This window comes from Aspergillus aculeatus (assembly GCF_001890905.1).
Source record: "Aspergillus aculeatus ATCC 16872 unplaced genomic scaffold ASPACscaffold_9, whole genome shotgun sequence".
Classification (NCBI taxonomy): Eukaryota; Fungi; Ascomycota; class Eurotiomycetes; order Eurotiales; family Aspergillaceae; genus Aspergillus; species Aspergillus aculeatus.
Window position 1 is genome coordinate 1121452 of NW_017962984.1, and position 14804 is coordinate 1136255.

A 14804-nucleotide genomic window follows, 5' to 3' on the forward strand; every position below is an offset into this window, starting at 1 on the left:
CAGACCAGTCCACAATGTCCGCTCGTCGCGCAGTCGATAAATCCTCTGCTAATGATGTTGTCACTCCGTCGAAGTCCGAGAAGTCCTCTGACTCGGATGTAACCCCTGCGGTTCCCACGTAAGTGCATCCAATTCCCCATGTTGGGGGCCACTCTACGCCCCATGGCCTACTGCTCGGGTTGGGCCCCAAACCCTATACATCGGGGATGGCCTGTTCGGCTACCTGAATTACATCTAGTCAAAGCAGAGCAGCTCGTGCTGTCCTGAATGGTGTGGAGATACAGCCGTCACTGACAGTTGATCCTGTAGAAATGTGATTATGAAATTGCTGGGCTTCTCCGCCGCTATGGTGGTTGCACCTATTGGCATCTACTTTGTCACGGTTGATTTCATTGGTGGTACGTTGCCCTGGGAGTAATCCCTCTGCAAAAGAAAGGCATAGTATTGACCAGGAAATTCAGGAAGCGCCACTGTCGGCGGCATCGTTGCAGCCATCATGGCCAACATCGTCCTCTTCTCCTACGTCTACGTCGCGTGGAAGGACGACCAGGCGGAGAGAGAGGCCGATGCCAAGCAGAAAGAGAAGAAGGCGCAGTAGTTGCGGGTTCCGAGTATGACTCAGTCTTTGTTTTCAATATCATTCAATACCAGGTGTTTGATCTATGGGCGTTCAAGGGCAGTTTCGTGTATGCTATGCATCTATCATGTGTCTATGGGTGATTGCTCCAGAATATCAATTTGCAAGTCCTAATGTGACCGAGTATCGGCGCTTATCGTCAGGCGTAGACCATTGTTGTCCAATCGCAACAAGCAATACGCTGGCAGACCGCCTATAGTCCTAGTAATGGTGTCGAGGTTTTGGGAGAGTGTAGGCAAAGGGCTTTATCTGAACCAGGGTGTAGGGAAACCGCGCCTTGGGATGCGTTTGCTAAGCTTGGAGAAGGGCCGTCCAGGGAATCAAACATTGGGCCAGATTGAAGAAGAATAATATATTCAAATCAAGTCGGGCGCCTCTTGACAAACTCCTCCAAGTCCGCCTTGGTCGCCACGCCGAGCACGAACTTGCGCGACGCATCTGTGACAACCGCGAAGGTCTGCTTAGCCCGGTTGGCTCCACTGGCATCTGTCTCGCTCTCGAAGAATTGTTCCAGCTCCTCCAGCGGGGTCTCCATCGTGATCACTTGGTATGTGCCTCGCTTGCGGTTGAACCGCTGCATGGCAGCGGAGACTGAGTCGGTTTCCTTCACGGCGCCCTCCTTTAGCAATTCCTTGAGGCGGGGAATGCTCAGGTATCCGAGGAGAGAGCGTTTCGTCGAGGAGATGACGGTGAGGTGTGTGTAATCGCGCTCGTACGCAGCGAGTAGAGCAGAGGAGATTGGGTCGTCGGAGAAGACAGACAGCGCCGGGGGAGGGTCAAGGTCCTCGATCGTGGCCTAGATTCGCAAGTCAGTTTTCTGAGAGAGTCCCCATATCTTGGGGTAGCGTTGTACTGACACCACGGTACTTGTCGGCCCAGGCGGACTGCGAGACCGGCTGCTGTGCATCCTGAGCGAGCTTCTGTTGGGCGAAAGCCTCACTTGCGCTCAAGTAAGAGGCCATGGTGGGGGGAGGTGGTAGTAGGAATGGTGAAAGTGAGGGAGGGGTACGGGGGGACTGAGGGGTCCGTTCGCTTGGTGATGCACGGAGCTTTCAATTCGACAACGGCTGTCGGGGAGCGAACTTAGAATTCCGGGTTTGGACGGCGTGGAAATGAACAGGTGAGGTTGATATTGCGTGAGTCAAGCAATCCACTCGGTCACTGTCAGGTGGTAAGTTAAGTGGTCGGGTCCAAAATTCAATCCATCGCCGAGCGGGCCTGCCAGTTGGTGGGATGAGCTGAAACGGGTTAGCCTCCGCCTGGCTCCCGTGCGACGTCATGAATCGGCAGAACCGTCCATTTTCCCACCCCTCAAGCTTATTGTCATCACTTCCACCTTTCCCCATTCCTCAAACCCTTCCATCCCGAAGACATCACCGAAGCTCCACACTTTCCGTGGTCAAACCTTTCTGTTTTCAGCTCACGTCGTGCTTGGTTACTCAGAGGGTCCCAAGCTTGCCGTCGATCAATTCTTTCATGCTCTTTAACTCCGCTCTATCTCCATCGCTGAAAGTGGGGGCCAATTGTAGACATACTCATAGATAAGGAGCCTGTCAGTCCAGCTTTCTAGGGTTTCATCTATCAGCCATCACACTTTTCACTGGGAATACCCTAACGTGCTTTCCAGCGCGACTGGACCATTCTAGCCATCATGTTTCCTACTGGAGGCGTGATCGCGCAAGCATTTTCCTCTCAGCATCCACTGGGGCAATCCGGCTCGCATCCTCAGCCGTCGGCAGCGCCGGAAATGCAGAAGCGAGAGCCATTTCCTGCCTGGAGCGTGATTGAGGATACCAAGAAGAAGGCAGACGCGCTGGCTAAGGAAGCGACTCGGGAGCTCGACCTTGCAAGCCAGAAGGCTCAAGCCAAGACAGGCAAGATTGAACCATGGACTCCCAAATACTATGCGGCTTGCACTGTCGGTGGACTGCTTGCCTGCGTGAGTATCATACCATGCATGGGATAATCTTACTCTACAGAGTACACGATCCTTAGAGTACTAATAGTTGCCCCGTGCATAGGGTTTGACCCACACCGCTGTGACCCCTCTAGACTTGATCAAGTGTCGCCGTCAGGTCGATCCTCTCCTATACAAGAGCAATTTAGAGGCATTCCGCACAATCCGTGGGGCTGAAGGATTGCGAGGAGTATTCACTGGCTGGGGACCAACCTTCTTTGGTTACAGCGTAAGCGCGGGTGTCCGTGCAATCACCCTTTCTTACTGACTCGTTGAAAGGCCCAAGGTGCATTCAAATACGGCGGCTACGAGTACTTCAAGAAGTTCTACAGTGACCTTGTGGGCGTGGAAAACGCGACTCGATGGAAGACTTCTTTGTACCTGGCTGCCAGTGCGTCTGCAGAGTTTATCGCTGACGTAGCCCTCTGTCCTTTTGAGGGCGTCAAAGTACGTATGCAGACAACCATTCCTCCAGACATCCGGTCGACCTTCACTGGCATCTCCAACGTGGTCTCCAAAGAGGGCGTGGCTGGGTGAGTAGCGTTCTTTATCTGTCATATAGTCGAAAGGTAGTGGCTAACCTATTCAGTCTATACAAGGGTCTCTATCCATTGTGGGGCCGTCAGATTCCGTACACCATGATGAAGTTCGCGTCCTTTGAGACCATCGTGGAGATGATCTACAACTACCTTCCCGGTCAGAAGTCCGACTACAACAAGGGTGCCCAGACTACCGTGGCCTTCACTGGTGGATACCTGGCCGGTATCCTTTGCGCAGTTGTGTCGCACCCCGCCGATGTGATGGTCAGCAAGCTGAATGCCAACCGTCAGCCTGGCGAAGCCTTCGGCGCAGCGATGAGTCGCATCTATAAGGACATTGGATACCGCGGCCTCTGGAATGGTCTTCCCGTCCGTATTGTCATGATCGGCACCTTGGTAAGTCTTCCTTGGTCTAATCTTAGGGATTCTGACTGACAGCATATCACGTATAGACCGGACTTCAATGGATGATGTACGTATTACCTCATGACCATCACAGTCGATCTTTTCTCAGACAGGAGCTGACTTGTGACAGTTACGATTCGTTCAAGATCTTCATGGGTCTGCCAACGACCGGCGGAGGCCCAGCTGCGGAGAAGAAGTAGTGGTGAGTAGATGCTTTGGCCACTTTCAATGGTCTTGTCTGATCTGTATGCACTTTTCTCGGCCCTGCAAAACGTACTGTAGTTATCTCTGAGAAGGGGTAGTCAGCATTTCCGTACAATGATGAGATTATTTGCACTTGTGGCAGGCTCAGCAGCGAGCACCGAGGCCGGTGATAAAAAACAGGGGCAGGGCGGCAATCTGCGCCTGAGGCCTTATCATCGGCGGACAAACCCGCTTTAGTCACGCATGGAACCAATCACACCCGGAGGAGCATCTTATCAGTATCAAGACGTCATCTCCCCTGGCCGCGCATGGCTGGAGATACGATAAGTTAACTACGGATGTGAGTAAACTTAGTAAAGTAACTTCCAGTTCGCTCAATGATTAGCCGATGGGCAAGACGCCTGCGCCTGCAGCCCTTTAGGTGGGACTGAAACTAGAACACTAGAAGAGATTAAGTTTTCCATGGTCCCTTGACCTCGGGTGGGAGAGTCATCTCGAACACTCGAAACACTCCGAAGGCGCGGTGGCTCAGCCCGACAAAGTAACTTACTAGGGCAGTAATCCGTTGCGACACGAGCTATTATATATTGCGACGAACCTCCTCCCGCCACCATATTTCAGTCACATCTGACATACTCTTTCGCTCCCCTTGACATTGAGCGCGCAAATAGATCGCATAGTCTTTAAACCCAAGACAACTCCTCTTCAATCTACAAGGTATGTCAACCGTCCCCCTCAACCGTTGCGCCCAACTTGTCTACTCCATCGCATCGCATCCCGCTATCGCGCAATCAACCATCAGGCGACCCCAAACTAACTGCTGAACACCCAACCAGCAGACCATAAAACCCACCCTCGCAACACCTCAAAAGAATAAAAAAAATGGGCGAACACGATCCCATCGTATCGCACGGCCGAGGAGGTACGCAATCCACCCCGAACCATCCCTCGTCCCTTGCAAACCTCATCCTTATCTCCCACCCTCCCACCACCACCGAACCCGACCCCGATTCCCCCAACTCCCGGACTCATCCATACTAACAAGGAACGCACCAGGCCAAGGCAACATCGGCGCCGACTCAACCGAGTAAACCACCTACCACCCCATCCACCCAGCCCCTCAAACCTCAAACAAACACCCTAACCACAACCCGTTGAATGAATCTAGATACGTCGACGCTGCCATCGTCCGTGAAGGTGTCTACGGCGACCAAGGCGACGGTGCCTACTCCGCCGGTGTAAGCCACCACCACCACCACCCCCCTTGCCCATCTCCATCCCACAAACCCAATCTAACCCGCCTCAAAAAGCGCGGCGGAGCAGGCAACATCGGCTCCCCGCATGTCCGTCCCACCTCGAAGGTGCCGCACGACGCGGAAATGATTCCCGAGCTGGCGATCCGGCAGTCCGTCGATGGGGATTATCATACTGGTGTAAGCACAGCCCCCATCTCGGAGAGTGAAGAACCGTTTTATGCTCGAAGAGAATGCTCATTTTCTTGTGGCTGGGGCAGCGCGGCGGACAAGGCAACGTGCATCTCGACGAGGAACACCGCAAGGAGAAGGAGAAGAAGCATCAGCACCGGCATGATCAGTATGAAGGGTTGGCGGATAAATTGAAGTATAAGATTTTCGGGCGCAAGTAAGCTGATGCTGTACTGTTGGTGGTATATATAGATTGGACGGGGTAGAGAGGTGAGGTGAGGTGGGTTGTCTTTTTCTGTCTCGGGCTTGGATTTTTCTTGGTTGATTCCCTGGTTTGTTTGGTTGTTTGCGATTACGAGTCAGATACTAGAGAAGAGGTACAGTACTAGGTAGTGTTGGTAATGATTACTCCATTTTTCTGCAGTACTTCCCCATACACCGTCTATCATAGGTATAATGAAAACACCAAAGAATCGAAGTATAAAGATTGGATTGAATGAAACCAAGTTCTCGTTTCGTTTGTCCATTCATTAAAAAGGATCGGTAGATTCGCCATTGGTATCGGGACAACATCAGAAATCTATTGGAGGAAAAAACAATGCCTGGGTAAGGGGGGCAGGGGTTCCATCAAATATCATAAAAAGGAGAGCAAGGCATTCCGTGTATCATGGTCTCGTCAACCCATCAACCTCATGCGAAATGTGAAAGGAGAAAGAAAGCCTCAAATAATTACACGAGTGAACTCGAAACAAAAACGAATCCAACTCCTCGAGCGAAAACGTACATAATCCATGCCGAGTAATCCCAGTGTTGTCGTGTTCAGCGCAAGCATGTTGTCAAAGGGAAGGTGTTAAGCGAAGCTCCGTTTGAACGCCGGTTTTGACTGCAGTACACCCATACAAAGAAAGGAGACGAGAAGAAAAAAAAAGGGACGAGGGCGACCACCAGGATCGTCGAATCGGGGAGGGGAATTGATTTTAGTTCTTGCTGAAGCGACGTTTGAACCAGCTCTTGCGCTTCGAATCATTGCTCATCTCGGTGTCGTTTGTCGCTTTGCGCAGATGACGACGGCCGTTCGCCGCCGTGGGCGGTGGACCACCTCCGACGGGGCCCCCGGCGTTGGGATCAACGGCTGGAGGATTACTGCTGCCAAAGTTGATGCGTCCACCGGCGGCGGCGGGCTGACCACTTTCGAAACTGGGACCTGCGCCGAACCCTTGAAACCCGTAGCTCTCGGCCATCTGCTGCTGCTGATACTGTTGTTGTTGTTGCTGTAGTTGCTGCTGCTGGTGGTGGAACTGATCGTTCGAGCTGTTGACCGAACTTGGGTCCGTCGAATTGGCCCAGGTCTCGCCGTTGCTGCCCGAGCCCGAGCCAGACGCAGCAGTCACATTGTCGTACGACTTTTGGTATGCGTGCTGCGAATATCCGCTCTGTTCGGTGTTCATCCGCGCTTGGTGGCGTGGTCGCGGTCGGCCGCCGCCGCCATGATTGTAGGGGTAGTAGTTGTCGGCTTGGCCGTTGCCGTTCTCCACGTAGCTGTCCGGTCGCGAATAGGTGCCTCGGCTGTTGTGGTAGCCATTCTGGTCGTAGTGCGCTTTGCTGGAATACCCTCCGTTGGGCGCTGTAGGGACCCTCAATTAGCACAGTGAAACTTCGCCATTGACAGACCAGCACGTTGACAATGCGAGGCGCATGCCTCCTGGTAGGTGAGGGAGGAGTGAGTCGTACCTCCATAGTAGCTTCCCCGTCGGCTGTACTCTGGCGTCGCGGGTGTTGATTCCTCTGCTAGGTATCATTAATTTGATGCCGGAATCAGCCTGCCGAAGTAAGGGGGATAGACTCACCTGTCCTTGCGTACGACACAGGCCTACTGCTGTATGATCCATAGATCGCAGCTTCGAAGGAACGGATAGTGTCAAGCGGGCGCTCAAATCTCGGGCGCGTAGGATTTGAAAGGTCGGGATCAGCTATTTCAGGAAAGAAAGGGGGAAACGGTTTAGTACAAAGGCTCCCCCGCATGAACGAACACATCTGAGACATTGAAGGGAGGTAAACGTACTAATGACATTGCCGTACTGATCCTTGTGCTGCATAGTCCGCAAGGAACCCAGCGTCGACTCTTCGAGAGCAACCGTATCTAGGAAACATAGTTAGTCGGGAAGGTCTGCGCAAAGCCACCCGAGCGACGCGAGAGCTTGGCGAAAAGTGGAGTAAACAGTGTTTGGGGATAGAATGGTAGGAAGAAACCAAAAAGGAGAATTGTCGGGGGAGTCAAGCTGGCCAGGAAGTGCGATAAGGGGGAATTTCCGGGTAGAGACGTACTAGGCTGCGCTTCGCTCATAGCAACCATCGGATCGGCTTTAGTGTTGAGATGACGGCGATGCTTCTCTTCGGCGGATTCAGTGAGTTGGTTTTTCTTGCTGGAATGGCCCGACTGTTGAGACTTGTTCGACTTCCCACTAAAACTGTAACCCCGATTATGCCTGGGAGGAGGCGCGACCGACTGGGAGGTGGCCATGGTTATTTATCGTCGGGGACTCCTGCTTTAGCGCCTGATAACCAACAACTGCAGCAGGTTTGCGCAGCGCGCTGTCTTAGCTATGGCGGCGGGTGTGGAGCGCAAGCACGATCCAGGTGGGAACTGCCAAGGATCGAACGATGATCGCTGGCAACGATTTCTGCCTTTCTGTGGTTTTTGCACGTTTTTGTTCGCGGTTTCAGAACTGCACGACTCAGTCCAGCCAACGAGAGGAACGAGCGACCAGAACGTGGGGTATCGAGACCACTTTTCTTATGGATCACGTTGCAGACTGCGGAGGGAGTCGAACTTCTATACACGTTCTCGAACAGGAGCTTCTGCGGGCGACGAAGTAATTTGACAGTATTGTTGTTGAGTTGTTCTCTCGTCTTTTACAATGACAGAACAACAAGTTCGACGACGGCGATGCGAACCAGGACTTGGTAGCGTCAAGTAGCGTCAACGAGCGAAATGGGTGGAGACCGTCGCTTTTAAGGCTAGCAGTGTAGGTACGTATGTTAACTACCGAGGACTCCACAGACAGGACAGTGAGATCTTCTGGAAAGTGATGGTTCTGTCAGAGCACACAAGTCAAGCGATTGTGGTTGTCACACAGCGATCGACAGTAGGGAAAATGACGCCGGTGCTAAAGTAGTCTGTGGTAGGCCTGTTTGGAGGGGGGGGGGCCGATAATGGAGGGAGTTATATGCAGAATGGATGGGTGGAGAAGAATTCAACAAAGCACTCAAACGAAGGTCAACAAACTGGCCTCAAACAAGAAGTAACTGAAGAAATCAGAATTCAAGTCAAGCGATCATGGAGGGAGGGTCATTGAGGGTATTTGACTTGAGAATTGGCCAGTGGTGTTGACGACAGGCGCCACGCAATTAAGAGGGGATCACTTCCTGGGAGTCTGGGACCCGATGGATGGACAAATTAAGACTCTGCCTATCAGATGGAGAGCGGACCACTGGGGAGGATCACCGGATTTTCTTTTTTCTTTGCAACGCTTGTTTGTCTCTATTAATACTCTAATGTTCGTATGTGTGCGTGGGTTATGGGTGAGTGGGTGGGTAAGGTGGGTGTGCACTGTGTACGAGTAGTAAGTGGTGAGATTAACAGTTTGGGATAATCCTTTCATAATGAATGGATGATTGAATACTGCCAAATGCACAACTTCTCTTTCTTATCTACCCCAGAAAGCTTCGATCAAGTGTTTGTCCACCACCACCACCACCACCATTACTACTAGTATCACCACCTTCATCTCTCCATTGACCATCCACTACTCAACACTCTTGACTGGACTCAACTGAATCACCTGATTCACAGTTTGTCAATTGGAGTATTGCATACTCAGCCACCTGCATCGCCAATTTTGCCCCGGTTAAAGACATTGGGTTGGGGATTGAACTTATCCTTGGGACCATCGGATATCTTCACAAACCAGGAAGAACCGGATACTTAGTAGCCATACTTCGCCAAGTGTTACGCCAGCTTTCCCCTCCCCTGGTCATGACCCGGCCAATCAATTAGCAGGAAAGGGGCCCAACCACCGTCTGGAAGACTCTCGTTGGCTTCAGATCCATGGACTAGGACTGGCACCATGTGTCACCGTATCCCCCCAGGGACGAACCTGGTCCAGATCATCACAAATCACAGATTCGCTGTCAGTCATGGATGGATTGGAATGTATTGTACTGAGTACTGTACATTCTCTTGCCGCCTGATCGACCCCTGCTGGTGTGCACATCCTCAATGCCGAATTCAGTCGACGATTCCAGACTCGGATCTGAAGTAAGCATGGAAGATCAGTCATCTGCCATCGACATCATTCTGACTCAAATTTGAGGGCCGCTCTCTGCCTTAAGGTTTGTTTTTTTTCACTTCTCACTCACTCACCAGTCGGCCTTTTCCTCTTCTTCGTACATACTTATCAGTTCCAGACGGAACTCCCGACCATGGTTTATTTTTGGCCGGGACTCCGGCCACGCTTTGCCTTTTTGTCCCTTAGTCGCTTACTGGTTCTTGCTTTTCCCGTATGCCGATACGACGGACATGAGCTGATCCAGTCCGGATTTTGGAGGCAGGCCATGATTGCAAAGCAAGAAGAGAAAATCTTTATCCATCCACACTGGACGGTTGCTCACTAACTAAGTCGAGGAACGCGCACTAGTCAAGTAACTCTGCTCCGTCGGCTTCCAATTGGCCTGGCATGAAAACTTGGAATATGTCTGCCTGTCGCCATCTCAGTGGCTCGAGAAGATAATGCTGGTTGTCGCAGGTCGGATTGCAGCTCGCCTACAACAGCACGTCCCACCGACTCAGCTGCTGTGTGCCAGCCGTTCTTGCTACCCTTCCGAGACAACGCCACGCAAACCCAGCCCCTTCTAATTAGTGGGATGAAGACTGACTATCAACATCTCTAATGAGGAAGCAGGATGTTGCTGAACTATAGTGGTGGGGTCATGCCTCGCAGCAATGAGTCTTTTTCACTCGGACAGCCTCATTCGAAGAAAAGTGAAACAACTTGAAGAATAAAGAAAGAAAAGCTGTATGGCACAGTAGTATGAACTATGAAGGTCAAAGCAAGGTCAGGCTAAGACATTTCCACCCCGATGAATCGATCCTTCCAGAATGGTTCTTCGACTCGGTAGCAGCCATCACCAAGCCGCGCGGTTGACGAGATCGTGCCGATCCCTATCATTCTTCCTGCGGTGGGTCACGCTGGGGCGGGGATGGCGCCTACTTTATTTCTTCTTATTTACTCGCTAAATTCCAACCAACGCTCTCCCTGCAAGGGAGTCTTCTTCCATATCAGAACGGTTCTCGCAGCCTTGTTTATCGGGCAGTGGATCTTCGATCTCATACACCACGATGTAATCACGCAGCTGTCGATCGACATAACCTACGTCTCCCAAGTCTGGTGCATGCTCTGATGTAGTGAACATATATATCTAAGTGCAGGAGGGACCACATTGGTGTTCTCGACATTTCCACAGTCTTGCTTATCGTCATAAGTCTACCGCCTTCCTCTTAATATTTACTCCGACTCGCGCAATCGGGTTGCACAATATCCAGACATTACGTATAGAGAGCTAGCACTCCGCCCGCCATCCGCGGAGATCCACAATCAATCAATCAAACCACTTTACAATGATATCGTTGCTTCAATCTATCCATGCTTAAGTACAATCCGAAGGGGACTACGTTCATCTACTAAATATTTCCCAATGTCATCGAACCCTGCCACAAGAAAGCCCGGCAGTCACACGATATGGAAAGGCGTAGGACGTATATTCCATAGCAAAATCTCGGGATTTATCGAGTAATCTAGAACAAAATCTCCAGAATTCGCGGTATCGGCCCCAGATTGGGGAAACAATGATATATGCTAATGTCCATTCTCCGCGGGAAAATACATTCATGCGACATCCCCCCAAATTCTACAGACCGTCTACTTCGATAGATCAGATGTGAATTCGCTATACATGGCGACGCGGCTGTGCGTGAGGTCTAGCACATTCGGTGTGATGCAGTCAGCAAAAGGTACTGTACCACTTGGGATGAGACAGAAGAGACTCTGTTTGTAATAGCTGCACTGGCGCGAGGGAAGGGGTTGTGGTTATGGATTGAGTGCGAAGGGTTGTCTTTGAGTTGGTAGTAGTCAATCTGGGTTCTCTTATCGATGATATCTACTATGGTTACTAGGAGGGGTATGGACATGTCCACCCCGTGATGGAAAGAGCATTCCTAGATTCTTTAATTGAGATTGATCATGACGTACATGCTATGCGGAGTCATGATCTGTGCCGAAGTCATTTTTGATAGGACCCGTGCATGGAATCGAATAAACCACACCTTTTTTCCTTTTCTCAAAGCCCTATACTACTATTTGTGAAGGCGCATGGGTATAAGATTGTGGATTGTGGGTGGTATCGAGGCAGATGGGAGGTAGAAAGTGCGGAAACTACAATCCGGGAGTCTTGGGCAGTGCGAAGAGTTTGGTTGAGCTGGTGTGTGTTTTGTTCCGCTCTGGATTACCGCATTTGTGGCTGTTATCATGTGCTTGAGCGAATACACCGTGCAACAAGAGACGACAGATACGCTGGGCTTGCGTGGACTAAGGGAAGGAAGGCAACGAGAGCAGCTGGAGCCTCGTCGAGACCTGATGTGGTTTCTGGTTTGAACCGGGCAGGGCAGAGCAAGGTGGGCGCTGGAGTTTCGAACCTGAAGTCTACCCTTGCGCATCGGTGGTATCAGAGCTGCTGGCTACGAAACAGGCATGGCATATTGAAACAGGCTAAGCTCTGAGAACATCATCCTTGCGTGTCGGTTGATTCAAGATCGGGAATAGGGCATGTGGTTTGAAATCGGCGGTTGTTGGTGCATACGGGGATCTCAAATGTGGAGCGAATGCTCCGAATGGCGACACATGCTTGACCGAATGTACCCAGTTAACCTCAAAAAGCCATCTCGGTTGCCAAGCATCTCTCCTGATACGGTCGAAACTACCCGAAACTCAGAACGAATGAAAGATCCGTGGTGTTGAAATGGTATGGATTGTGTTGTTTATGAGCGTCAGTACATGAGATGTGGAAGAAAGCCATGCTGCCGGCCAGGGCACACCAAGAGCCCCCCAGTACTGAAACTGGATGGAGCACTTCGTCTATATGCCTATGGTCCGGTAGGTCACCATGCTGGAAAAAAGAAGAAAGAAGTTCTTTTAATTTAGTTTCGTAGGGCTAACCGGCCCTGCCTCTCCCACGAACATTACCAACCCGCCAACTCCATCTCAACATCGGCTCATACCGTCGACTCCTTGCCCGACTGTTTGCGCGAAATTAGATCCGGAGTGCCATCCATCACATCGAAAAAGGGCGTCATTTAGATGTTGGAGGGGTAGAGCATGACACGGACGGTGGCGCCGAGGGACTTGGGGGGGAGGTTGTGGCGGAACTGAGCGCGGACAACACCGGAGTTGCCTATTCATCGACCGTGTTAGTGGCCTCGTTCCTGAATTACCGCAGCACCTGACTTCTTCTCTCGCTGCGCATATCTCGACTGTCGTCCTCTTCGCGGATGAGGTTGATTCGTTTCACGTACCGTGAGGGCGGGTGACCTTGCCCCAGATGACCCGGATGTTCGAGCCACGGACCTCACGCTTAGCCCGGTAGACGAAAGCGACCTTCTTGCCGAGGTAGAAGTTGGCAGCCTCGGTGTTGGTAACACCGTCGATCTGGATCAAACTATATTTCCCAAGATTGTCAGATTCCCATTGTTTCCGACGTCGATGTTCCGGTGAATGGATCGGTACCTGGTGTTGCAGTTGACAGCACGCTTGGAGCGCTGGAAGCTCAGGTGGCGACCCCTAATGAAGAAATTCGTATTAACCCGACTGCCCTGATAGTTTCCCATCGCGCTTCAATCCGTCTCAAATATTCGGCATAAATTCGACCATAACGATATATCCGGGACATCTTTGCGCGATTCGATGATTCAACGATATGTGTTGGCAACTTACTTAACGTAGACTAGTGGTCGCAAATAATCAGGTTAGCTTTTAATTTCTCCAAAGATGAATCTCCCAGCACTGCGCTCTCCCAGTTCCGGCTCCATATCCCCATATCAAAACAGTGTGGCGGCATCATATATCACATAAAGACCGGAGAGATAGACTCACGTCTGTTACCGTTTTCCGAAGGCATTCTGGCGGCGTTTCTCTGAGCAACAGCGGGCAACGCAAACGAAGTCGAAGGAAGGCAGAAATGACCCGCAAAAAGTCGTCCGGGTTGTCGTGGTTGTCGTCGCTTCAATCGGTTACGGGACGACGCACAAGGCCACAATTTGCGAGGTGTGTTCGGTGCGGCTCGCCCTAACCCCAATTGGGACGCTTAGCGAGTCCGACCGCCCAGGGCAAGGCAAAGTCCCGTGATATGGGGGATTGGATGCAAACGTGCCAAGCCGCAGGATAGCACCCTAGTCTGCTTTCGGTATACTTCGGATAAACTAATTTCTCCAGGATCCGAGAGCTGTACTCCGTTGATGGGACTAGTGGTAGTGTCCGTCCCTCCGTATTCCATCGTCATCATTATCATTCATGATCAGTTTGACATTCTTTCAAACTTCCGCTCCCCACCCGGTTATTTTGCCGCCGGCCTACTGTGGTCCGAAAGACCTGCCCCTCCCCCTCTAGAGTCTTTCCGCCGGTTGATACTCCGTACAGCGGAGGAAGCGCCAGAGCGTCCGGACTCCCAAGCTGACAAAACAGTTTGTTGAATTCTTTCCACCGGTGACGGCAATTGGCCCCATCGGATATCACCAGACTGAACGTAAGTTATTGGGACATACTAGTTATCCCGCACTTGCTTGCACTTGCTTTTTCAGACTGCAGGGAGCGGCAGCTGTAGCAGTAGCAGCAGCAACAACAACAACAACAGCTTGGAGTTTTGGCATGCATAAGCTTATCTCCTTGGATTACCCAACAAGGTCCCTTTCAGTTCCAAGAACAGGTCTCGGTGCCCAGTCAACTGTATCTGGAGCTTTAGCATGGCCTTTTATCTGTGCTGCCAGGGTAGCGCAACACTTGTCCCCGGTGGATTGAATGTATGGGCCTATGAGGGTATGCGGACTTAAAACGGGGGAGGATGACTTCCTCCAAACCGATCAGACCGGGACACTCATTTGGAAATAAAGCGTACCTTAGCCCCACCAGCAATCGGCAACGAACCTGACATGATGTCCTTTCCCTTCAAGCACGCCATTCCATCTTCAAGGTGCTTGCCTGGGGCGTCAACATCTCAGAAAGTAGTATTTGCATCGAGGAACAGATGCAAACGCATAAAAGACTGACAGGAACAAAGAGCATGTGGTTCAATAGTGAGGCTGGAATGCAACGGCGATCGAAGCACATCCGTCTCACAGTAGGTGTGATAGGGAGTATAATACTCCGCAAGCCAATCCAGCCCTGACTCGGCATCCTTAGCACCATCTCCGGACTCGACTGGGCCGAAAGTTCGGTTTGGTTCACTGTTCCTGCTACACTGCGCCCATTTCACGGGAAAATTAAATCCGTATCATCCTTTCTGGATGACAAATTCGCCGATCTAACCCCACG

At 51.4% G+C, this 14804-nt stretch overlaps 6 protein-coding genes across 6 annotated transcripts; 3 read left to right on the top strand and 3 right to left on the bottom strand.

Moving 5' to 3' along the window:
• Positions 1-14: 14 nt before the first annotated feature.
• Positions 15-598, top strand: ASPACDRAFT_61181 (vacuolar ATPase assembly integral membrane protein VMA21; the record flags this gene model as incomplete). The annotated part of the gene is made up of 3 exons (XM_020203635.1): positions 15-118; positions 310-398; positions 462-598. 3 exons carry the CDS (start codon positions 15-17, stop codon positions 596-598), a joined length of 330 nt encoding a protein of 109 aa, XP_020055742.1.
• Positions 599-998: 400 nt separating this feature from the next.
• Positions 999-1599, bottom strand: ASPACDRAFT_30001 (putative cystathionine beta-synthase (beta-thionase); the record flags this gene model as incomplete). The annotated part of the gene is made up of 2 exons (XM_020199695.1): positions 999-1433; positions 1495-1599. 2 exons carry the CDS (start codon positions 1597-1599, stop codon positions 999-1001), a joined length of 540 nt encoding a protein of 179 aa, XP_020055743.1.
• A 415-nt stretch (positions 1600-2014) lies between these two features.
• Positions 2015-3981, top strand: ASPACDRAFT_79295 (putative mitochondrial phosphate carrier protein). The gene is made up of 7 exons (XM_020205371.1): positions 2015-2189; positions 2265-2576; positions 2659-2823; positions 2874-3127; positions 3184-3529; positions 3586-3605; positions 3669-3981. The coding sequence occupies exons 2-7, from the start codon at positions 2289-2291 to the stop codon at positions 3736-3738; spliced, it is 1143 nt and encodes a 380-aa protein (XP_020055744.1). The 5' UTR covers positions 2015-2189; positions 2265-2288; the 3' UTR covers positions 3739-3981.
• Positions 3982-4365: 384 nt separating this feature from the next.
• ASPACDRAFT_79303 (DUF3602 domain-containing protein) lies at positions 4366-5583 on the top strand. The gene is made up of 6 exons (XM_020205372.1): positions 4366-4459; positions 4582-4664; positions 4799-4829; positions 4911-4980; positions 5053-5175; positions 5256-5583. The coding sequence occupies exons 2-6, from the start codon at positions 4625-4627 to the stop codon at positions 5385-5387; spliced, it is 396 nt and encodes a 131-aa protein (XP_020055745.1). The 5' UTR covers positions 4366-4459; positions 4582-4624; the 3' UTR covers positions 5388-5583.
• Positions 5584-6143: 560 nt separating this feature from the next.
• Positions 6144-7687, bottom strand: ASPACDRAFT_61185 (uncharacterized protein; the record flags this gene model as incomplete). Its single annotated transcript, XM_020203636.1, has 5 exons — positions 6144-6790; positions 6898-6951; positions 7014-7136; positions 7229-7306; positions 7492-7687. 5 exons carry the CDS (start codon positions 7685-7687, stop codon positions 6144-6146), a joined length of 1098 nt encoding a protein of 365 aa, XP_020055746.1.
• A 4887-nt stretch (positions 7688-12574) lies between these two features.
• ASPACDRAFT_61186 (60S ribosomal protein eL33) lies at positions 12575-13395 on the bottom strand (the record flags this gene model as incomplete). The annotated part of the gene is made up of 5 exons (XM_020203637.1): positions 12575-12672; positions 12794-12936; positions 13005-13058; positions 13212-13221; positions 13371-13395. 5 exons carry the CDS (start codon positions 13393-13395, stop codon positions 12575-12577), a joined length of 330 nt encoding a protein of 109 aa, XP_020055747.1.
• Positions 13396-14804: the final 1409 nt, after the last annotated feature.